At 39.2% G+C, this 25,109-nt stretch overlaps 5 protein-coding genes across 5 annotated transcripts; 2 read left to right on the forward strand and 3 right to left on the reverse strand.

The window, feature by feature from the left end:
• Window positions 1-3,464: 3,464 nt before the first annotated feature.
• Window positions 3,465-3,867, reverse strand: LOC311266160 (histone H2A-like). Its single transcript, XM_084368365.1, has one exon. It carries the CDS (start codon window positions 3,857-3,859, stop codon window positions 3,476-3,478), a length of 384 nt encoding a protein of 127 aa, XP_084224491.1. The 5' UTR covers window positions 3,860-3,867; the 3' UTR covers window positions 3,465-3,475.
• Window positions 3,868-4,206: 339 nt separating this feature from the next.
• On the forward strand, window positions 4,207-4,686 carry LOC311269503 (histone H3.2). Its single transcript, XM_084373688.1, has one exon. It carries the CDS (start codon window positions 4,216-4,218, stop codon window positions 4,624-4,626), a length of 411 nt encoding a protein of 136 aa, XP_084229814.1. The 5' UTR covers window positions 4,207-4,215; the 3' UTR covers window positions 4,627-4,686.
• A 5,567-nt stretch (window positions 4,687-10,253) lies between these two features.
• LOC311249430 (histone H1-like) lies at window positions 10,254-10,869 on the reverse strand (the record flags this gene model as incomplete). Its single annotated transcript, XM_084340450.1, has 1 exon — window positions 10,254-10,869. The coding sequence occupies one exon, from the start codon at window positions 10,867-10,869 to the stop codon at window positions 10,270-10,272; it is 600 nt and encodes a 199-aa protein (XP_084196576.1). The 3' UTR covers window positions 10,254-10,269.
• Window positions 10,870-13,176: 2,307 nt separating this feature from the next.
• Window positions 13,177-13,897, forward strand: LOC311249451 (histone H2B 1/2). The gene has a single exon (XM_084340503.1). It carries the CDS (start codon window positions 13,310-13,312, stop codon window positions 13,682-13,684), a length of 375 nt encoding a protein of 124 aa, XP_084196629.1. The 5' UTR covers window positions 13,177-13,309; the 3' UTR covers window positions 13,685-13,897.
• A 343-nt stretch (window positions 13,898-14,240) lies between these two features.
• On the reverse strand, window positions 14,241-14,720 carry LOC311249530 (histone H4). Its single transcript, XM_084340623.1, has one exon. It carries the CDS (start codon window positions 14,705-14,707, stop codon window positions 14,396-14,398), a length of 312 nt encoding a protein of 103 aa, XP_084196749.1. The 5' UTR covers window positions 14,708-14,720; the 3' UTR covers window positions 14,241-14,395.
• Between the last annotated feature and the right edge of the window lie 10,389 nt (window positions 14,721-25,109).

Below are 25,109 nucleotides of genomic sequence, written 5' to 3' on the forward strand. Positions count from 1 at the left end.
CATAGGGTGGTACTTGGAGAGCCGGCTATTTTCTGAGGTGGTACAGGGTGTAAAATGTTTGTTAAGTTAAGTTTTGATAAGACCTCGGAAAATCCTTTGACCACTGAAACGTGGAATAGGAAATAAATACATGATTGTAAAAACCTAAAGCAGTAGTTAAACATGTTTTGTGTAATCTAATTGTTGACAGAGTAGTGGATTGTAGCAAAAATAAATTTACACTCTCTGTAGCACAATATCTAAAACATTGTTACCTTCCTTCAAAGGGAATTAAAGTAACTTCTCCTTTATCTTGTTTTTACCCATTTTGTTCCAGCATTCTGAGAGAAAAATGACATTTTATGAATCACTTTTAATCTCAACTCCCCAGCAAATATACAGTCACCATCTGATGGGTGTCCCATTTCACACATTTCCGGACCTCTCCAAAGGTGCCCTCTCCCATAACTTTCATGAACTTGATCCCTAAATTCCCCTGCAAAGAAGCCATTGACAAGGTGGGAAACTTTGTTGATTTTGATGTTCACAGTTGTAAAAGTTATTGTATAGTCAAAGGTGCAGTAAGTGCCTAGTGCAAAAAGGCAATTCCTTTTACTTAGTGCAATTACAATGACTGTAACAGGTAAAGCTATCTACAAACATTACTATATAAAGGTACAATTGTACACTGTTGTAACACAGTATGTACACAGTTTTAGGCACCACAATATGAAGCTCTGCCTTTCAGCACTCTCTCAAGACTTTCAACTTCAACAGTTTCCCCTGACTTCACACATGTTAACACATTAACTAACTGTAAAAAACTATGTCCAACTTGCCATGTGTCTCCAGGTTTCCACGATGAGGAGGATCAAGCACCACAATATTGAGAAATACAACATTGTCAAGTTTAGCAATTCTTTCCCAACCAAATAGAGTTTAGACCCATGATGTCTGAGTGACATCAGAACCATCGCCAAACAGGTTTGAACACAGCACCATTAGATGGAAAGCAAAGCAACAAACACCCTGTCAGTTTAAGGCTTTGTTAAATTCTTACTGACCATGTACTTTCAGTTGGCCATAGCACTTGTCTGACAACATAATGATGGTGAATCACCAAATACGACCCTTCAAAATTAAGCTGATAGATTTGGGTGTAGCCATTTCCAGATCAGAAGCCAGGAAAGGAGAGATTCTGCAAGCATTCCATATTTGGTTATTATCATAATTATAATTATAATTATTATTTGGTTATTATTGTACTGGAGTGAGTTAGTAGTTGACCAGTTTTATTATGAAGAAACAGCTGTGTGCTTCCTGCCTGTGACATGTTCATTCCATGTGCTCACTTTCCAAAACATCCTGTGTAATGTTTCTATTCCACATTTAGTCCTCCAGAAACTATTTTGGCCCTTCCATTTTCTGAGGCCATTGATATGTGGGCCCTGGGCTGTGTGATGTACATGATTGTCTGTGGCTATCTACCATTCGTAGGACATTCTGAATATGAAATAGTAAGTCATCTACTATAGTCAGACAATTTGTCAACTACTTGCATTTCTTCACTTGTGCTTTTAAAAGAAATGAAATTAGTGCTCCATGTACATCCCACATGTATGATGAGAATTCTAAAGCTAATCAGAAATACATTTTAAGAATATAGGGAATGAAAAACCGTCTTGGTCTTTTCAAATAGATGAAAATGCTCTGAATTTACTTTGAGTATGGCAGAGAGAAGTAATTGTATGTTTAGTGGTTCAAACAACTTTGTACTCTAGCTATGATGGGAGGTCTTAGCATTAGCATGTTGTCAAAAAGACACAGCATGCTAATGCTAACCAACCAAATTCAGATACAGGCGGGTCATTACTCTGCCCTCCTGGGAAAAATACTTTCCTTCCTCTTGCATATTTTGATGTAACGCTGTGTTTAATCCCCAGATGCAGTGCATTGTTGAATCCCTGGGTTAGCCAGCAGTCCATCTTCTTAATGATGGTCTAAAGACAAACTATTGCTTCAACAAGTGTGTCCAACAGCTGGCAGCTCAAGGTACCACAATGCAGTTATTTAATCTTTTATCAGAATATTTTCTTGTTCGGATAACATGTTAACATTTCCCAACATTTAACAGTTAATCATTCGGATTGACTTAGAGTATACAAACATTTTGGACCTTCTTTTAGACACCTGTGGAATGTTGTGCTCAAAACTTTGAGAGACTCGACATTGTCTGGATGATCTGAAAGACTAAGTGTGAAGTAACTTTCATCGTCACTGTCATATACGGCAGTATAATTTAGTAGAAATGTGCTTGCGCATATACTAGGTGTTTTACGGTAATGTGACGGGTGCCCGCGAGGAGGCCAGTTCTGTTTATACCTACGTGTTGACGGATGTTCAATAAAGCTTCAGCTAAACTAGAGAAGCCTTCTTCACAATTATTTACAGTCACTATGATCGATTGTCTTTTCATGATCATGAGGATGACTTGACTGATCATGGATTTATTTGACCATTCTTTCCTCAACTAGATGTGTGAGGAGGAAAACAATGAAGCTGAGGCCGACCAGCATGCTGAAAATTGATCCGAATGAGAATATTACTCTCAGTGAAATCCTCACTCATCCATTCATCACTGAGGACTACCTGAAGTGTGTGTGTGTGTGTGTGTGTGTGTGTGTGTGTGTGTGTGTGTGTGTGTGTGTGTGTGTGTGTGTGTGTGTGTGTGTGTGTGTGTGTGTGTGTGTGTGTTGCTTGAAGATCAGGAGAATGCAGTTAGGTGAGATGATGAAAAATAGTATCAAAATCTGTTGCCTCTCACTCACTTCCAAATAGAATCCACACACTAGTTGCAGCGTTAAGACGTGATGATAACAGGAACAGCAGTCTAACTTCTGTGTTCATCACTGTGACGTCCTCAGGGAAATTGACAGGCAGTCTTCGACATCTGAGGCCTGAACCGCATGTGGTAAGTAACAGTCGCCTCCGCTTACAGCTGAGATATTTAGTGTAATTTGATTTTTAGACGACACATGGATGAAGAAGTTCCAAATTGCTGTCAAATTAAAGCCATCGTTGGTATAATTAAGTGTGGTGTCTACAGGATTATTTTGTAGAAAGGGTACAATTGCATCTAAGGAGTAAGTAGGCTAGTATTTTGGATGTGATACGGTCTTGGTATTTGATTTGTTATTGCATATTTTTGTGAAATTGCATGTAATAGTGTATGAGGAGGTCCCATTTGGTGTGTAATTAGAGTATAATTAGGTATAGTAGCGTGTAAGTTGTACATTTTAGCTGTAATAATGCATTATAATGATATCGTAACTACTGCAATTTTTGTTGAAAAGATAAGCATTTTCTGTGCGACAGTGATCGAGTCGGACCACTATGAACTACTGGATCATCACGTAGACATAACACTGCTCTTTATCAGAAGTGAGTGTGTGGCTCTTAAAAGAGCCTTTGTGTTGTTGGTCTCAAGCAGGATCATTTACTTCTTGGCGGCCTTCTCGGTCTTCTTGGGCAGCAGGACAGCCTGGATGTTGGGCAGCACGCCGCCCTGAGCGATGGTCACTCCACCCAGGAGCTTGTTGAGCTCCTCGTCGTTGCGGACAGCCAGCTGCAGATGACGGGGGATGATACGAGTCTTCTTATTGTCGCGGGCAGCGTTTCCAGCCAACTCCAGGATCTCAGCGGTCAGGTACTCCAGCACGGCCGCCAGGTAGACGGGGGCGCCGGCACCCACACGCTGTGCATAGTTACCTTTACGCAGCAGCCTGTGGACACGGCCGACTGGGAACTGGAGCCCGGCACGGGAGGAGCGGGTCTTTGCCTTTGCTCTGGCTTTGCCGCCGGTTTTGCCTCTTCCGCTCATGATTCAGGTCTTTCTAGAGTCTCGACTCAGAGAAAATTTGCTGCTGACACTCACAACCCTCCTTTTTATGTCCGCGGAGCGTGTGCGGGTCTCCAACAGACCAACCAGAGAAGAGGCTTTCAGCAGAGGGGCCCCTGGCTGAATTAAGGCGGTCTTTTTGAACAATAAGCAGCGGAGATTCAGGCGGGGCTCGACTCCTCCAGGCGGCGCAGAGCTCCGAGAGGAGCCGCTAACCAATCAGGAGCCGGAGGTCTGAAGCAGCGTCACCGTTTCACAACCGGTCCCACAGTTTAAGAGCAGCCGGTCTCCTCTCTTCACTACACGTTTCTCCTGTTTGTTCAGAGGAAGAAGAAGCAATGGCAAGAACCAAGCAGACCGCTCGTAAGTCCACCGGAGGCAAAGCTCCCAGGAAGCAGCTGGCCACCAAGGCTGCCCGTAAGAGCGCCCCGGCCACCGGCGGTGTGAAGAAGCCTCACCGTTACAGGCCCGGTACCGTGGCTCTGAGAGAGATCCGTCGCTACCAGAAATCCACCGAGCTGCTCATCCGCAAGCTGCCCTTCCAGCGCCTGGTCAGAGAAATCGCTCAGGACTTCAAGACCGACTTGCGCTTCCAGAGCTCAGCTGTCATGGCTCTGCAGGAGTCCAGCGAGGCTTACCTGGTCGGACTGTTCGAGGACACCAACCTGTGCGCCATCCACGCCAAGAGGGTCACCATCATGCCCAAGGACATCCAGCTGGCCCGCCGCATCCGCGGAGAGCGCGCTTAACTTGTCTGCTGCTCCACAAACCACAACGGCTCTTTTCAGAGCCCCCTCACTTCTTCTACAGAGCTGCTTCCTTCACTGATCTGTAATTAGATATGATCGTTGCAACTTGATTGAATACAACATATGAATGACTACAGGTAGCATAATAATAGGCTTATTTATATATATATATATATGTGTAACACATGTCCATCGCCTCTACATTCCATTGAGGTTCTGCTCTTGCATTAATTACTCCTCATCTGCAAGCTGACTGTTTTCAGGAAAGCGACGCCATGAAGTCTCTCACCTCTTCACCTGACTTGTTTTGCTTCCAATGAAACCGTCAGATTGACGCATCACAGGAAAAACCCCTCTTCTTTATTTACAGCTTGAATAACCCCTTTTGCCCTTTTCCCCCACTCAAGATGAACACTCCTTTGTCTCTCAGGTCGGTCGAGTTCATCATGAAATGAATCTCCTTCAGAGATGAAGAGGAACAGAAGAACTGTCATAATCATGTGTTATAACTTATTTCTTTGCAATTGTAAATTAGGTAACGACTCTGATGTTCTGTGTCTTCTTGTCTCCTTGTGACAAGGATTATCAAGTACACCCTCCAGAGTAAAAGCACTGTGGGCCTCTCCTCTGTTTTCCCAGCCCTCATTAAACCAGGAACTTATGCTCTTAAGTTTAACAGATTAAGAAACAGCTAAAGAAGTTGATAACACTGAACTTTTCCCCGTGTCTCTGTGATGAAATTTGACTGAAATCAAGATTTAATGTTTAATGTGTCCTGTGTTCGGTGAAACCACAGCACCTCCTGATGATAAGCCTTGGTACGATTGGGACAGACCTTCAGGAGATCTTTTGTGTAATAAGTTCCTTGATAACCAGTAAATGTTTCTGATATGTTTTGTTTTAACAAGTATTAAGCTAGAACTAGGAGGAATAAGTATAAGTGATACATTCTACCAGTTCTACGGTATATTCAAGTGTGTTTTTATTTTGATCCAGTTTTAATTTCCTTTAATTGTTCAGTGATTTTTAATCATGACATAATCCTTTTTCACGATAGACAAAGTCCATCTATTGAGCCATGGTGAGATTCTGTGAAAGGTGAAGCACGGTTTTGAAACGTTTAAAACTATCGTTTAGTTTTAGTGAGTTCCTGTGAATCTTCACACTCACCACTATCTACTTGGAGACAAAAAGCTGGCAGTCCTGCCCCCAGGCCCGCCCGCCTTTTGGAGACAACAAAACAGAGACATCACTTCTCTCCTCAGTTTCAAGTTGTTTAGTTGTTTCAGTTGTTTTCAGTGTTTTACAGTTTTTGTTTTAAGCTTTTGTTTTGTGTTAGTTATTTTTAGTCTCACTCTTATTTTTGAAACTCTCGTCTTGAATTTTTCTTTACTTTTACTTTGAAACACGCAAGACAGCGATATCAGCAGAAGCGCTCACGTGTTGATTTTTCCTCATTTTTATATTTTTCGCAGTAGCCTATTGATTAGCTTCTTTTTATTAAGTTTGTACCAGAACGAAGTTCTGTTTTAATTTTATTATACAGTTAAGTATCGTAACCTGATTTAGAGGAAGTGAACTTAATTTAGATTATCTTGTATTAAGTAACAACGGAAGATCCGCCTGATCAACGTATCATCCTCCGTTATTTTATCCAAGAAGTTAAATTTAGTTTACAAAGTCAGAGCCTGAGAACCACCACTCGAAGCAACGAAGAAGAACATCTTTATTAAAATCATCATCACGACACTACAGCAACTTGCTGTGTCTGAAACCGTGCAAGTGGTTTCCAACGAAAGACAGACTTTGACAAGCCAGAACGACTCTGACCCACCACGCTCTCAAGTGGCAACTCCCCGCTGGGCAGTGAGCCAGAATCGTCACCGGCTCGGTACTGGACCAGCCACACTCTTCCTAAGACATCGGACCGTGGTCCCCAACCAGCTGATATCGGACGAGCTGACACTCGGCCATTGGACCGGGACTTCCGGCTAGAGTCGCAAACCACCGGAGAGAAACCCTCCGCCGCTGACTCCGCCACTCTGCTAAGAAAGTAGGCTCTCCATCACCCATAACAGCTGGATTCACACATGATGAGTTGGTGTCTTAGGGTTCTGATCTTTTAGTTTAAGAGAAATTCAGTTAGGATTTGTTAGTATTAAAATTACTCTCGTAATATTTAAATGTTTCAACCTAACTCGTGATCTCACCATCAGCCCATATTCCACTAATAACCCATGACTTAGTTATTCACATGTCCTGTTACCTGTTGTTATTCATTTAAATTGCCATTTCATTTATTTAATCTGAATTATTTAGTCAATAAACATATTTAACCGTATGTCATTGTCTGTGCAGGTTTGTTTTTAATGTGGAGAACCGATGGAAACTGTGTAGAATTCACTACTTCATTTATGAGATTGAATAAATTGATCTAAAATTGATTAGAATTGATAGGCTACAAGTTAACCTTGTTTAGTCGGATTTGATTAATTACCTCCGGATTATTCAAATAGACAAAACATCGGAGGTGGTGCCCCATTAACGAGTGTTTTATTAATCGCCAGTGATTAAAAAATTACAATTATTAGGCCTACTAGTGTGTCTCCTACATATATATATATTATATTTTTTTTCTCTTTCCTCTCTTCCAACAATTACTCAGCTTAAACAGTCTTAATGACCTGGCTGTTGATTTCTTGAGACAATCTTCAGACTGTCAAATGGCCTCACTTATCAGTAATTATTTGTTCTGATACACTGTCAACAATAAACATGTGAATTATAATTAAAGTGTCTTAGGATACTAGTTATAAACTTGAGATTGACTGACGGGCCTTATAATAGCTGATGACTGTTCACCTACACACACTTCAACAATCACCTGCAGTAAGGATTGATGGTATGCTTGTGCTGTAGTAGTTCATGCTGTATCATGAGGAATTGTATTGTTAAGTAAAGTAGAAGTAGATATCTTTACATCTATAGTACTGCATGCTTCATCATAATGTTTCATTGTTGTGAAAAAAAAAGTTTTATGCATGTTCATGCATTAAAAAAAGAAATTAGTAATTATTGAGACAGCAAATGCAGAAAATGACAAGTGAATAATTGTATGTTTTAGGTATAAAACCTAAAGGAATGAAACGTGGTGTATTGAAAGTAAGAAAAAGAATAAAAACATTTTGTCAAGCTTTAATTTCACTATGGGGTGAACGCAGTAAGATGGGATGTTCTGTTAAAACATCAACAACGTTGTAGTCAGACTGTTTAAAGATGATTTCTACGTAAATATCCTTTAAAAGACTTTAAACTCTAATTGAGCCTGTGTATCCATCCATCAATGCATGAGGTCCAGATCAACTGAGTTCAGTTCAGTTCAGTTCAGTTATTTTTCAATTAAAAACTGTTGGTTAAACTACATAATTATGGAAAATTATACAAATGCTAACTGCTAACTGCTAAAGACAGGTTAGCTAGGAATATCATGGTAATTAACTCACACAAAAGGCTGAAATGTCCTTTAGTGTGACAGAAATGTTCTTCGGTGTGACACCTTTAGCTGTCACACCGAAGGACAAATATGTCAGGACAAGGTCTCTTGTCCTGACATATTTGTCCTTCGGTGTATTTTAAACAATTAAATAAGATTTTTTTTTAAAACAATTGTTATTCCCTTGACCATTTTCAGTGTTTTTAAATGCAATAGCTACATTAATTAAAATATTTTCTGTTTTGTCCTTTAGTGTGACATAATGTCGTATGGTGTAACACACATAAAAGAACCAAAAATGTCTTTGTATGTCAAAAATAGCTTTAAAAAAGGTTGAGTATTGCATTAGGGGATATATAATCATCATTCACCTTGAATTATTATCATTTCAACCTTGACATCAAAGTTAGACTCGCATTTATTGCATTTATTGAAAATGTTCAACAAGTCATGGGGAAAAAATAATGTTATTCATAATTTCTCATCAAATAAATAACACTATATGAAAATAAGTATCTCACAATTAAGATGAATCTGTCTCATGCTATTTGTGTAGTATTTAAGGTTGTTTTCCTTAATTTTTTTTACGTCACACCATAGGACATATTTATGGTCAGAGAAGATGTTAAAAAAACTGTGAAATAATTGAAAAAGTTAGTGATCACTTATATATTCTCAAATTTCAGATTTCAAACTACTTGAATATATATATATATATATATATATATTTATACATTTTTTCTTCAAAAAATGTGTTTTACAAAAGAATGATTTTTTGCTTCTTATTTGTCAACAACCCAAATATCCTTTAAAAGACTTTAAACTCAAATTGAGCCTGCCCATCCATCAATGCAGGGGATCCAGATGAACTGAGCTCAGTGAGTCACCACAGGATGGTAGCAATGCACTGACCCTGTCTAGGCTACTTAGTTATTCTATCTTGGTTATTTAAGCATTCTGTTGAAAGTAACAAAAAAGTAGTGTAATAAGTCATGTATTTCTGTACACAGACAGTAACATTGTAATGTAATATATAGGTAACACATGAAGTAACAGATTGTCATATGTTTTTCAATTTCAAATTGTTTTTCAGGTTTATTTCAGTATATTTTGCAGGGAGGAAAAGGATAAAGGAATGTTAACCGTTGAAATACTTATCTTAAACCAATTTAAAAAGAACTAAAAACAACTGGATAATAAATCAATGCCTAATATATGTTTATATGTTTAATATCTAATAAAGACCATATTATTTCTAGGTTTTGTCTAATTTGGCTTATTACATCTTATTATTGTAGTAGGATATAACACTTTTTTGTCATTTTCTAATAAAGAATATTAAAAATAATAAAAACTGATTGACATGATCAGGGCCATTATTCAGCACTGATTGTTGGATTCATTGTTCTGTATTCAACATTTAAGTGTCAACATGTCACTGCGGTCACTCAAGTACACATTTGAAATTCTTCAGCTGAGAGATGCTTTACTACACAAATGGTAATAAGTAAGTTTAGTGTATGAAGGAATAGATAAAAACAATAGCAGTAAAAATAAACTATGAAGATATGAGACAATATAATGTATGAGAGGGAAAGGCTAAAGAAACACCATGAATAGGGTGGATATCTGAAAACAACAAAGGCTTATAACACAATGCAATAGAAATAAAGTGTAGAGCAAATATTTTGCACAAAAGCGATAAGTAGCCTATGTATAAAGGAAAAACATGCAATAATACAATGACATTAAAAATGTTCCTATAAATATTTACATATTATATATAAGTGTGTATAAAAAAATGAGGGTGTAAAAGCAGTAGGCTATAGTTTACAGGCTTAAATGTATGTGATTCCCTGAGTGCTAAGGTGCAGCGGAGCGGATGGCGGTATAGGCTATATGTATGTAGGCTACACTCTGTCAGATATTAGCCTACACTGATGGTGGACTGTGATCGTTATCGTACCTGAGATGAGGGAAGCTTTGTTTTGCTCGTATGTTTGTTTTGGTTCTCTGCATTACTAAATAAATGTTATATTCATGGATATGACAAACAGTAGGCTACAGGAACAGGACTGAGCTCTTTAAGGATGGTGTGGGTGGCTCTTAAAAGAGCCTTTAACCGGGACGTGTGATGTTGTAGTGACAGCTCACTTCTTCTTGGGTGCTGCCTTCTTGGCTTTGGGCTTGGCAACCTTCTTTGCGGGAGCCTTCTTGGTTGCAGGGGCCTTCTTAACCACTTTCTTGGGGCTCTTGGTGGCCTTCTTGGGGCTCTTGGCTGGTTTCTTGGCCGCCACAGGTTTCTTGGCCTTCTTCGGGGACTTCTTGGCGGCTGCTGGCTTCTTGGCCGCAGCTTTGGGCTTCTTAGCCGCTGCGGGTTTCTTGGCTGCGGGCTTCTTGGCTTTAGCAGGAGCCTTCTTAACCGGCTTCTTGGCTTTGGGCTCAGCCACCTTCTTGCTCATCTTGAAGGAGCCGGATGCTCCGGTCCCCTTGGTCTGGACCAGAGTCCCCTTGAGCACCAGAGCCTTGACGGCGGTCTTGACGCGGGCCTTGTTCTTGTCCACATCGTAGCCTCCGGCGGAAAGAGCCTTCTTGAGAGCGGCGAGAGACACGCCGCTTCTCTCCTTGGATGCGGACACAGCCTTCACGATGAGGTCTCTGACGCTGGGGCCAGCCGTCTTCGGCTTGGTAACCTTCTTCTTGGCGGCTTTAGCCGGGGCGGCGGCGGGAGCTGGAGCTACTTCTGCCATTTTGTGTCAAAGTTCTGATCCTACTCACGACAACACGAGAGTCTGACTGGACGAATGGAGAATGCAGAGCAGGAGGCTGTCCTTAAACACACCATGAGAACCGTTGAGACTCAACCCAGGCCGTGTCTCCTCTGGGCAGTCTGAATGCCGGGCCACTTGTGCTTTCTCTTCATCGATAAAAGACTCCAGACTAAATGTGGGAGAAGTGTTGGAGGCTGACAGTGAAGGAGCCGATAGCGGACTTGTGTCTCTTCATATTGAAGTCATGTAGAGCTCTGATGCTCTCTGCATTTTGTTGGAGGAGCCTCCAAACCTCACACTTTCACCGTCGTGACCAGCACTGCTCAGCGACTTTTCCCACTCATTTCCCTCCTAAAATGTTTTAAAATGCATCAGAGCTCCGTCAAAAGCAGTTTTCCAGCTGGTCAACGTGTTTGTTCAGGGACTCAAAGTAAAAACAACCATCTGTCGGTGATCATTTTGTAATAAATTCAAGTTATTCTGGCAGCAGCAAACACACTGAAGATGGCCGAGGGTTGTGGTGTTAGACAGAGCAGCTCACTGTGGCTGTCAACATTTCTCCTGCTGAGGACTCGTTTTAATATAAATAAACTCTCAATAGATCTACTGTGAACAATTAATGACATCATAGGAGCTGAAGTATCTTTAAATTGTAACAGCGACACTGCTTTGGTAATGTAGACCTATAGCCTGTATCATTGCTGGATATTGAAAGACTTAATTTTCACACTTGTATTCTGCTGAGACTGAAATTAAGGATTTGGACTTCCTTCAAGGTCTCACAGTGATTTGGCAGTTCAGATAAACTTATTGACGTTTTCTTCTGAGAGCATTATAAAAACAGTTTAATCAAAACGAATCACTGATTGAGATGATTATGAGGATTTTAAAAGAGTCAGAACCAACCGTTGGACCTGTTGTATCAGTAGATCAGTGTACAAAACGTATCGCATACCACACACTACCTGGGGTTAAAAAGTGTTTTGCATTAGCAGTGTTTAATAATACAATAAATGACAAAAATCAGGCTACAAATGTTTTTTAATTGACATGATGGAATGTGAAAAGGAATAGTTTACATTATTTCCTGAAACACATTTTGCTTTTGTTACACATGCTATGTAACAAAATATAAATCTTTCAAAAAATTAAATGAAAATAAATATACTATATCTGCCGTAGCAGGAATGCCACCTGTCAGCATGCACAAGCACCATGGACAGCTCCATCATCTGTTATCAAACTTATTGTCCTCGTTTTGAAAATTAAACTTTTTCACTTTTTGACTTTCTGTTTAAGATATGACTGATAAGGTGGACACTGAAAGAAAAAAAATCTAAAAAATTACGAATGCTCCAAGAAGAATAGAGAATCTATCCAAAACTAAATAAACTAACTTTGTTTTTGTCACTGAATACACAAACTAACTTTAAAGGACAAGACAATTCTACACTATTTTACTTTGTTTGTAGCCAGAAAGGTGGTCCACCAAACAGACAGTATTCTGGGAACCTTATTTTCTCTGAGAAGAGCCTGTTTATTCAGTTGATGAAAAAAACCCTCATTAATGGTGTAAATATAAAAAAAAAATTCTGAGTTCAAAATTGTTTTCTAAAACGACATAGTGCCCCTTTAAACAAGGGTGGCTATCAATGTGTAATTTCATCCAATATATCATTCAATCAGTTCATCATTATTTCAGTCTGTAGTCCCAATGGTCAGATGTCTGTAATTAATTATATTAGTGTCATCACCACTTCTATACGATAAACATATCACAACGTGTGCAGACCTTCATTATACATCAACGTGAGGAGGTTTAAGACTTAGCTACTAATAAAACTCAGTGGCAGACAGTCTGGACCAGGGCTTTTAACTGATGGATGGCCTGTATTCCCTCATCTTTAATCTCATCTATACCTATGTTTGGCGATCTGTGTAGAGACAATGTTAAAAAAAACAAAAACTTAAATTTTTATATTTATCATCAGTTATTTACTCATTTATCATGCACTGTAAATGAAGCCTGCTTTCACTATTTCTAACTCTTTCATCCTGAAAAAAGCTGCAACACCTAACATCACATTGTAACATCTAGCATTAAAATGTAGCGTCTTCACTGAGAACAGTTTATGATTTTGTAACAAAGACTTATTAAATGTAGAAGACTCAGGCTGTGTGGTCTGTGGTCACACCGAACACTTTTAGTAAGAGTCTTTCCCAAGGTGTTTCCTTTGTGTTGGTCACAGATAGTTTCACCACGTCCTTCTGCATGTCAGCTCTCACAGCGAGGCCACAGTGAGCAGCTCAACCAATCACAGGAGGGAAATCACACAGTACTATTTGCATGGAGTCTATACAAAAGAGTTGCTCTCAGTAGTCAAACACATTCGTCGCTGAACTAAGCGAAGAAACAAGAATGCCTGAACCAGCAAAGTCTGCGCCCAAGAAGGGCTCCAAGAAAGCGGTGACAAAGACCGCTGGAAAGGGAGGCAAGAAGAGGCGAAAGACCAGGAAGGAGAGCTACGCCATCTACGTGTACAAGGTGCTGAAGCAGGTCCACCCCGACACCGGCATCTCCTCCAAGGCCATGGGCATCATGAACTCCTTTGTGAGCGACATCTTCGAGCGCATCGCCGGTGAGGCCTCCCGTCTGGCTCACTACAACAAGCGCTCCACCATCACCTCTAGGGAGATCCAGACCGCCGTCCGCCTGCTGCTGCCCGGTGAGCTGGCCAAGCACGCTGTGTCTGAGGGAACAAAGGCCGTGACCAAGTACACCAGCTCCAAGTAAACTCAACCTGACATCAACAACCCAAAGGCTCTTCTAAGAGCCACCACTTCCTCTGAAAAGCTTCGTTCCACATGGATTTGTTGTGTCAACTGTTATTAAAAATGTTAATCATGAAGAAATCAACTGTCATTTAACGTGTTATATTTAAGAGTTACATTGTCTGCATCTGTTTAACTTTAACATTCGAACAATTAAATTATTTGATTACCTAAACTCACCCGTGTCATTTCTGGTATTCCTCGAACTGATTTTTAAATGCAATTATGAAATGTATAATTATTCTCACAATAGTACGTCGATGACAGAAGTGGAGTAGTTACCGATCAGGAGATTAAATGATGCTATTGGTTGGAGACAAATTTAATCTCGTAATTCATGCCATTTTAATCACCAGTGACCATTATTGCAACAATTTGTATAAAATAAAAATTGGAGCTCATACAGGGTAGTAAACCGAATGGGTTGTGACGGTTCAGCCACACTCAATTCAACAGTTGTACCAAAGTTTCTCCAACTGACTGACCTGACTATTTGGTAGCTATATGGGCATTACAGATCTGGGAAGAGGTAGGGATCGTTGGGTAATGTCAATGATATGTTTTTCTACAGATAAATAAAATACGTTAACAGGAGAAAACAAACGCTCTCTTTTGGATGTGTGGGCGGCCCTTAAAAGGACCTTTGTTGTTGTAGATCTGATGAATTATCGGTTTAACCTCCGAAGCCGTACAGGGTGCGTCCCTGCCTCTTCAGCGCATACACCACATCCATGGCGGTCACAGTCTTTCTCTTGGCGTGCTCGGTGTAGGTGACGGCATCGCGGATCACGTTCTCCAGGAAAACCTTGAGCACACCGCGGGTCTCCTCGTAGATCAGACCGGAGATACGCTTGACTCCACCGCGGCGAGCCAGACGGCGGATAGCGGGCTTGGTGATTCCCTGGATGTTATCTCGGAGGACTTTACGATGACGCTTAGCGCCTCCTTTACCGAGTCCTTTACCTCCCTTGCCTCTTCCACTCATCTTGTAACTTGGAGTTTACCGCTTCAAGTCTGTTGCAAAGAGACAGGCATGCGCAATATAAATCTTATCTGCGGACGTAGTAGAGAAGACATGGCGCGAGCTTCACTGGGCGGTGCTTCAGTGGTCATTCCCACATCTTAGCAGCTGAAAGAGACCATTGTTCATTTTCATTATCTTTATTTGAAATTAATAATACAGTTTAAAACAAACTTTAACAGATTGTAGAGATGAACTGAACTTTTCGTTATGTGTTGCTGTGTGGGGAGAACAACCTGAATCACTCCCCTGTCTCACATATGGTGAACTGTCCTCATGTGGTTGAGAGACTGGAACATTTTATCCATTTCTCCTCGTGGATCTGTTGCTGAGTTGATCTTTTATCTACTGTGGAAAGTTCTGCTCATTAACTTTACTTGAACATCTAACACACAGGTGATCCACAGCATTGTTTGTTGATTAACTGTAGCCTAGTTCTTTGATTGTTGCGGCAGTTAAAAGTTAGGATAGAGGTGATGATATGGACAATTTCATATTAACACAGGGCTTCAGGAATTCAGATTGAGTTGGAATTTCTCCTGCAGGCAGGTCAGTTTATTCATAGAATGTGATGCATTGTTGTGGAGATCATACACTATCAAAAGTAGCCTAATTAAAATGAGCTCAACTTCAAACATCTAGAGCAGTATGTAAGTGCAACAAAGTAACCATCCTTAATAAGAAAGTGCATCTGAGTAGATGTTTTAGGTGTGGGACGTGTTTTTATGGTGTTTTATGTTAACAAAAGTGACAACTCTGATTTAGATCATTCGGACATCTGACTATTACAAACACAGACTATAAAATACTTCACAAAATAATAAATGTTGGCTTTTCTATATTTCACAGGTCTCCCTGGAGTCCCTGCTTTGCAACCTCTAGCTGTAATCTCTTTAATTAAAATAAGTAACTCAGCCCTATTTCTATGGAATGCCATTCAAGTCAATATTGAATGAATATGTACTCAGATAACGCTAACGCTCTGCATTTATCAAAAAGGTCCTTAATCCCTTAGAGAGTTGACTTCCTTTTATCTATTTTATTGAGCCGTTTGTTGCAATTCTCCATATAACCCAGTTCTGTATCACTATATTAATGAACCTCACATAATTCCCTTAATTGTTAAGAGATGCATTGTAGGATGCTGCACTTCACCATTGTTGCAGCTACTCAATAATTTCAACAAATGCACAATGTACCACATTGATCATTATCATGTTTTGTGGTTATTTTCATACAGTTGGCAATCTCACAAAGTGTGTGTGGAGCCTTGAGACACAGACTTTGCTGTGGTGCATGGATCTCTAATATCTCTGAAAGGAATTATTTCAATCAGATTGAAGAAATGTTGTCCTCTTAATCACAGCTACTGTGACATGTTGTGATAACCTCAGTGGAAACAGTCAGACTGAGGAGTGGCTGGTAACGGTAGGAGAGTGCAGTGTTTAAGGTTTGTACAAGGTGACAAATGAGGGAGCTGGCCATGGTGTTACTGTTACTTTCCATGTAATGCATTTATATATGGCCAAATAATCATATTATATATTCATCTCAGTGAATCTGATTTTTTTTTTTTTCTACAAATACTTTCACATACTTTTCTTGGTCTGTTTTTCTATTTAATGGATATATCATCAAACATTCCTCTTGTCACAAGCCATTTCAGTTTAATTTTATCTGTGCAGGAGGTTCATGTGCTGTTACTGTACAGGTTTTTTGGAAAACACAATTTCATCTTATGCTCGTTTTGCACACAAAAATATGGGTCTTTTGGGAAGTTTTGATTTATTTCCAAACTGTGGTTCACATTTGCTAGTGTCACTATAAATATAAATATACATGTTGTACAATCATCTCTAAAGCTTGGTTGATGTGTAATTTCTCACTGTTTTTACACTTCATTGATTGCTAGTGTTCACTGTGCTCTGTTTGCTATGCTTAGCAAAGCAGAGGGGGTTTCTATTAGCAAATTAACTTTTGAATGTTTTGATGGAGATAAATCCTGCATATTTTTAGATTGAGTATGATACCCTTACACTGTATTATCAAACTAATAACATGTCATATGATGCCAATATTTGAAGGCTTTTTTTTATCAAATGCCTAACAGCAATAAATTGATAAACTATCAAATGCATTTGGACTTCCTTGTCCCTTGTGTGAGTTATCTTATCGACCATAGTTATCTTTCCTTCTGTCCATGTGGCTGAAAAGAATCATGTCTAAAGATTTCTTTAAGTGATTGTAAAACAAATTCCACAATCCTTTCTGTGGGTTCAACAAAAGCTTTTATCAGGCTATAGCAGTAAAAGTTGGATAAATAATGAGTACCCTCTGAGGCTGATCTTTTTAGCAGTGTTGTAAAAAGTATCAAAAAGTCATAGTTGAGTAAAGTAAAGATATCCTGTTAAAATATTACTTTGGCAAAAGTGAAAGTCAAATATACAAATAGAACTTGAGAACTTAAAGTCTGAAAATATCTGATATTAAATGTTCTAAAGTATCAAAATTATACATCTACTTACACGTATGTAAATATTGTGTACTATGGGTCCTGAAAATGGAAATACTCAAACTACAAATGCCTCAAAATTGTACTTAAGTACAGTACTTGAGTATTTGTAATTAGTTAAATTCCATCACTGCTTTTAACTACAAACTTCTCTCTTTGTGTTGTACTTTTATTTTAATTTTTTTCAAAATAACCATCTTGTTCAGATTGTTTATTGTCATATATGATGATTTACTTAAAAGAAGATACTACACATACTTTTTTGTTCAGTTCAGACGAGCTGTCCACTTCTATGGAGTAAAAATATTATAACTTTACATTTCAAATGATTCTGCTGCAAAGAGGGAGAGCTGAAACTAAATTAAGTCTTCAAGTCATCAACAGTATGAGTGTCTGCTAACTGTAAAAACTTAACATCTAGTGCTCTGTACGGTGGCCCGGTGCGCAAGAAAATGTGATCTAGTGCCCTCTATCGTAGATAAAACATAAAGCAGCACCATAGTAGCGCCTCTACACCTGGCCTCTGTTGCTATAAATCGTTTATTGGTTAATAGTTCACTGTGTTTTTATAACTTAAGGTTCGTGTAGGTAATTGTTGGACCCAAAAGCGAAAACCAAGGCTGGGGAAGGTTTAAAGGACTTTATGTTGCAACAAAGGAAGTAGTAGGAGCAGAGGCTGGCGTGTAGCTGGGCGGCTGACTTAGCCATGAGGTGGCTCTGCCGGTTGGCTCTGCTGGTGGCTCAGGTAAGCGCGTGGCGAAGAGCGGGTTCTGTGAGGTGGTTTGGCTGGTGGCTGAGTCGATTGAGGCGGCCTGATCTTCAGACAATACAACATCCAGGGCCTAAATTGTACAGATGAACACAACCATTCTAAGCCTAACCCTCTGAGGAGTGAAACTAACATTTTATTACATCATACATGGGATGGTCTGGGCGCCACATTGGAGACCACTGGCAGGTGGGATGGTGGCCTGAGGCCTTGGAAGCAAATCCAGTAACTCCGCAAATGTAAGAATGTCTGCATCTGAGGTGGAGGGCTGAGGAGCGGAAACCAAATTCTCCACATCACAAGAAGTTCTGAAAGGAGGTCCGAAAGGAGGTCCGCTTCCTCTACCTGGGAGGGCTGGCAGGAGCAGCAGTTTGCTGACACTCTGGGTTCTGGTCCCTGCAGCACGGACACTTGTAGGCAACATCACCCTGCAATAATACACTCTTATGTCAGAATGAGGTTTTACATGTAGAGAAAAGCACAATAGACCTCTTTCACAGTACACATAATAGCAGTTCCTCTTAGCTATTTCTTCTCATAGGCTATGTGATTCAGCCGGTTGAGATTTAATATTGATTCGTTATGAGAGATATCTTCTTTTGAATTATTTTTCAATAACTTGTTGACAGACTTCTATTTCTTCTTAATAATTTATGGAAAATGGACCTAAACTTTGATATTTCGCTTTAAAAATGTGCTAAAATGTATAAGAAATATTTTTTTAGATTGATCCTGCAACAACATTTAGGTAAACTTGCGAGACTAGATTATTCATTTAAAAAAAACCCGTCAGTCCTTTCAGAGGAGTTTCTCAAGCCATTGTTTTGTTAAATTGAATTGAATTTAATAAGATGACATTTATCATTAGTCTAGGTGAGTAAATGACAAATATTTCTATATTATAAGCTTCACACTGTGTGTTGGCGTGTTAATTCCAGAGTCTGTTAGCAATGTAACCCTTTTAGTGATAATAAAACACACAGAAAACACAGCAGACTTACAAGAGCTCAAATCTCACATTTCGGAAGTAGGTTGTGTCACTTTCGTTGGTCTTTGTGAGTCTTTGTGAGTCGTCAGGATGTGAAAAGTATTCAGTTGATGCGACAATTGAACAGATATTGTCAAGTGAAACTCGTAGAAAAGCTTTCCTTCAGCTTCAGAGATTTTGCTAATGTTTAATGATGATTTAACTTAGTTACTGTACTTGAAATCGTCTTCATATTTCTAAATAAAGTTATGTTGAATCAAACAATCTCAATCAGACTGACACTGTGAAAACCTGGACACAGCACAGTGTTAGTGTAGTAGGAGACCATTTTGTTTCTGGGTGTGAGGACAAATAATGAACTGCTCTAACAGCTGTGTGCTCTGTTCTTGATGAAAACTTGGAGGCAGCAGGTTTACAAACACAAACCTGATCATATTTGCATGAGCTTTATGTGCTATTTGTACAGGGGAGCTGTGATCCTTCAGGATGTTGGAAATTAAGAAAACACTGGACATGTTAGTGGACCTCTGTGAAAGTATCCCTTTTGTCAGCACACATGTTGACTTGTCATAGAAGGAAAACACAGGTGTTGATGATAACACTGACAATGTCTCTGTTAATGTCAAGTGTCCTGGTGAAACATGACAGAGTGACAGTGAGCCTCGATTCATCTTATTATTGACACACCAAAATGTCTCTGATTAAGTCGGTTGTCATGTTGCAAACAGATGTTGGTCTGGATGCTCTGCAGCTGTTTCTGAGCAGATACGTGGTAGAACTGGAGGGGTTATTTGACGAATTGAGGAAAATATCAAGTGGTGTTGGCCTTAATAACATGTCAGGTAGAACCAGAGACAAATAACTTGGAGCGGTATTTACAGATACATTTAAGATAAAGTACAACATGATATATGCTCTTTGGATAGGGGTGGACTCAGGCTGTCTGAATGTGGAGCCAAATCAAGGCCACAAAAAAGATTTAAAGAAAATCAAATTTGGAACTGAAACTTCAAGAGTTGATCTATTAGTACAAAAAATCAAAAACATTTTCAAAATTAAAATAAGTCTAGGCAAATTTAATTTAAATATAATTTAGGTTTAATTCTAATATTCTTTTCAATATTCTTTTAAGTTATTTATTTTTGAATTTTTTATGTGAGGTCTCATTTTTTTCAGTTGCAGATTTTATGTTTTCAGATTAAGATCTTATTTTTTTTGTATTTTCCTCTTCCTCTCTTTTTATTCAGGTTCCCTTCTGATGGGCCTCTGGCCCTTGGGACCATCTTCCTCTCCTGGCTCCTGCTGCCTCACATATTGATGGATATGGATTGTCATACCCCGGGCTCCGCTGGGCATTGCTCTCCTCTTTTTTACTATCTCCTTCTGTATTTATGTAAAATGTGATGCCTCTTCACTCGGATCTCTCTGTTTTACTGCTAATTATTACCTGCCCTCCTCCAGATCACAACGGTGGAGAGGGGTCCTGTGGCTTGGGCACAACTTGGCGATGTGGTCTGCTCAGTCGTCTCCTGGATCCACACACTTTGTATATATTATAAATTGTATCAGATATTCTGTCAATGCAACTTATAAACTGTGATTTTGTTGTTCTGTTCTGTACATGCGACATCTATTGCATGAATGTCCATCCTGGGAGAGGGAGCCCTCCTCTGTGGCTCTTCCTAAGGTTTCTTCCATCTTCTTTCTTTCCCCCCTGTTAAAGGTTTTTCTTTTTTTCCTCGACATGTCAAGTATTTCCTCACTCGAATCGAGGGTCTAAGGACAGTGGATGTCATTCACTGCACAGATTGTAAAACCCATTGAGGCAATGTGATTGTGATTTTGGGCTATATAAATACAATAGTTTTGATCTGATTTGTATTCAAATCGATTTTTTTTTCTTCTTTTATTTTTCCAGTTTCAGCGTTTTGGCCCCGATTTGGCTAGGGGTGCGTAGCATCAGGTGAGAGGGGCTGGGATTGTGAGTGACTGGACGTTTTAAACGTATTGACTATTCATTATGATCTGGAAAAGCCACAAAGACTTCAACCTGTAGAAATAATTTAAATAAAACTTACCCTTTTCCTTCGAGGGCCAGCAGGGCCCACCACAGGCTCAGAGGAAGGTGATGCAACATCCTCATAAGCTGCATCCAAAATTGCACTGTCAAATCTCACAGGTGATAGCCGAACGAAGCACACTTTCAAAACCACTTGCGACAAGTCCACCTGTGAGACAAATCACAAGGACAACTATTACTAACAATGTAATTTCCCCCCCAAAAATGTACACATTAATCAGTCAACCTGTGAGACAAATCACAAGGACAACTATTACTAACAATGTAATTTCCCCCCCAAAAATGTACACATTAATCAGTCAACATATCACAATGCTACTTTACACAAAACAAACAACACTAACCTGATGCTGGGCCAGCCTTTTGGGTGCGGCGCTGGATTGTTCAGGTTCCCCAAACTGGGTACCCTTTAAAGAGAAATAGTAAAGTATGTCTTAATGAATACGTACTAATACTAGTCAAACTGTCTACAAAAAACACTTTTTCATCAATTCATCAACATCAACTTCAAGAATTACAGCACACATTTTATTACCTTTTTGTTGCCTCCAACAAGCATCCACTTAGAAGGGTCTCGTTGACGTGACACCTTGACTTCCCCAGTCAGAACGAGTTTTGGCCAGACATGTCTAATGGGTGCTGATGGCCTGGGAGACACCTCTGCCTTAGGTGCAGGTTCCAGCAACTGTAAATCTGCAGAATAATCCAGCAAAGACACAAGTCTCGGTATCCCCTCATTGTCACTCAGGTGGACCTGCAAAGACAACACATTTCAACAGACTTTTAAAAATGATGTCCTATCAATGTGATGTGTCATGAATTTATCTTGTGATATTAATTATAACAACAAGTATAATCCCTCTTCCACATATGTCTCTCATTAACATGTTCTGTACTTACACCATCTCTGCTCCATAGGTCAGGCTCGCTAGTAGGGTAGTGTGCTGCAATATCAAAGTACTTCACTCCTACACAAGAAAACCAGCATATTCATTACATTGCTCATGTTGAAAGTAGACAATGACAAAGCCATGGCAATTATGTCACCTTGTAGATATAAAATAGTAAGCGATTTTATAGTAATTACATTTTTTCTTCAACTCAGATTGTCTACAACATCACTTGATCTACATGCAACAGATGGTTCTCTTATACACATACCCCAAGTATGAGCCTGGCTACGATAAACATCGCTAAGGTGGTCCCGCCGCTTCAGGTCAATATTCAGACGTCATGGAAAGTCGACAACATAGACCTACAAAACACAGAAAATTATTACAAAACTACACTTCTGCTACAATGTATTAATTAATGAAAAAATATAAACAGCTACAAATCATACATCCAAATCACCTACAATACAGAGTCATACAAATATTTTTTTCAAATAATAAAGAGTAAATATAGGTCACAAAGGGCTACCTTGGGCCACAGACTGCAGACACTGGCCAGGAGCCTACCATAATCCTCCCCTGCCTCGAAGATGGTCCTGCTCGCTGTCAGGTTGTTGCTTGGAGCCAAAACACAAACTGAGTCACGGACCATAGGCACAATTGCTTGCTCCATCTCGGTCCTCAAGTCAGCTGCACTGCCCCCTGTTGTCGACATGAAACCAAAGGCAACACGACCCTCTGGAAGCTCCACAATGCCATCCACACAGCTTTGCAGATGGGAGTCACCAACAACCATCACAAACTAACACAACACAAAACTATTAACATTGCCATCATGGATCATTCACGAAAGATTATGTTCACAGTTTTGAAATAATCCACACCTTCTTATCAGGAGACAAAGCTGGAATGACCAACTTGTGGGGGCGTCCCGTAGAAGAGGTTGGACATTCGTTCACACAATGCCTGACACCTATTTAAAAAACAAACAAGAACAAACAAGAACCATTACTGACACAGTACAAACCATACCTGATGTTTCTACAAGAAACACAAAAACTCTCACTCAAATACAACACAAAAACATGACAAAACATATTTGTAATGCACGGTTAGAGTGCACACAGAAATTTGAAAGACAAAATGAGGCGCCACTTACATGCAGAACAGTCGTCGGCAGGTCGTTGAGGTTCCTTCACAAGCCAACGACGCTCCATCATCCTCCGTTTAGCAGCCTGGGAACGCTTGTAAGACTTTAAATGAGGCATCTGAAAATGTCCAAAACAATGTATTACTTATAAATGCATGCTCTGTTCAAAACTCTTTCCAACCAACTGTAACAGCAACATTTAAAAAACACAATAACATATTCCCATTATTTCCAACAAGATATACTTTAGGCAGTGTAATCTGCAATATAAAAAAAAAAATGATGCCATGACTGTGCCTTCCACTCTCTACTAAATATCCTCATATAACATTAATAGCAATACTAACACATCAAAATAAAATCAGCTTTAAATTACAGCACTATTGTATGATATCCTGTACTCTTTTTCATGGAGGTTGTTTCTCATGGTCATACCACAACAACATAAATACTACTTAGCAAACTATAGCTATACCTATTACATATAACATCACATTGTGCGTGTTGAATTCTTTATCTGTCTCTAGAAAATGCTATTCCAAGTGTTCCAAACTTGCACACATGAATGATGTACAATTGTAACAATAAAATAACTGTTGCATTTTACCAGAATAAATTTGCTATTTTATACATATGAAACTACAAAACAAGAAACATAAAACAATGCTCCCTTCCACATTATTCTTATATTATTTATAATATGCAATACTCAGTATTTCTTCCATTGATAGGTAGGCTACAGTGTACAAGAAATGTATACTCTGCTCTTACAAAAGCTAACATAGTGCTTACCTTGCAAGATTGATAGATCAATGCAGTTCACTGAAACAACTGTGCAGGTTATACCAGCAAAGCAAAGGTACCAAGTGAATTGGTAAAATAATTTGTTACATTGCTAGCTTTATACCTTGCTTGTGTATGGGTGGAGCCATGTCAAAACAACCAATCAGACCACAACACATCACTAAAGCCCATCACCATACTAAATGCTCTGTTATTGTCTTCTGCATTCCATCAGAATTGCCCATCAGTCATTCATCCTGAATGCTCATTAGCAGACCAATACAACATAATCTCTCCCATTAAATACAAAAAAAATGCCCTGCTCAAGTCCCAAGTGTGTAAGCATCAACAATTGCAACCACCTCACATCAGAAATTTGTTTTTGTTTTTTTGTTCTGTCCATAATATGTGATTCACTTGATTGATTCTTCATTAAATATCTCCCTAAGAGGCAAACCAACAATGACTTTAAAACCATCAGTTTCAATATCAACAGACAGTTTTCCAAAGTTACTTTTATCACAAATCATATTAATAGTTACAAACCCAGTACCTAACCAAACTTTTTATGTCACTGCCTCTACATATCACAACTCTGTCATAATAATGTTCAAATACTCATCTCCTTAACTATGCACTTTTTCACGCGTTTGTTACTGCCAAATACAAACAAAACACCTCACTATAAACCATCATGCAATAGGAAATTCACCAACATAAACCTCGACTCACGACTTTTGCCCTTTTTCTGGCCAAACATAGCTCTACCAACTACTACTATACCGAAAACACTACAGTCATGTAACACAAGATATTCTCCACATTGTTGTGTGTTAACTTTATACTTATAATAATGCTTACTTCCCTCCATCAATAATCTTAACTTCTTGATTCAAAAACAAACCACCTCTCACATGCTACAGTCAAACATCATAAAAATTAAGTTCCATCTTTTAGAAACACAAAAATAACTAATGTCTAACACTAACACGTGGGATACTTTATTTTTTTGCCATACTGTAAGATGACGATTGTTTTATGTTTGAAAACTTATGACAATTTTCAAACACCCTCAATACCATAGAACATTTATAAAAAAGGAAACTAACACGCATCCAGATACTTAACAAAAATTACCTTTTTATTTACATTTTACAAAATATACACACAACCTTCACCAATTAAACTTAC

The sequence above is a fragment of the Pagrus pagrus genome (genome assembly GCF_965226575.1).
Source record: "Pagrus pagrus genome assembly, chromosome: 2".
NCBI classification, from domain to species: Eukaryota; Metazoa; Chordata; class Actinopteri; order Spariformes; family Sparidae; genus Pagrus; species Pagrus pagrus.

Coding starts and splice junctions, on each gene's coding strand:
- LOC311266160 (XM_084368365.1), bottom strand. CDS start 3,859: ATGAGCGGAAGAGGCAAAACCGGCGGCAAAGCCAGAGCAAAGGCAAAG.
- LOC311269503 (XM_084373688.1), top strand. CDS start 4,216: ATGGCAAGAACCAAGCAGACCGCTCGTAAGTCCACCGGAGGCAAAGCT.
- LOC311249530 (XM_084340623.1), bottom strand. CDS start 14,707: ATGAGTGGAAGAGGCAAGGGAGGTAAAGGACTCGGTAAAGGAGGCGCT.
- LOC311249451 (XM_084340503.1), top strand. CDS start 13,310: ATGCCTGAACCAGCAAAGTCTGCGCCCAAGAAGGGCTCCAAGAAAGCG.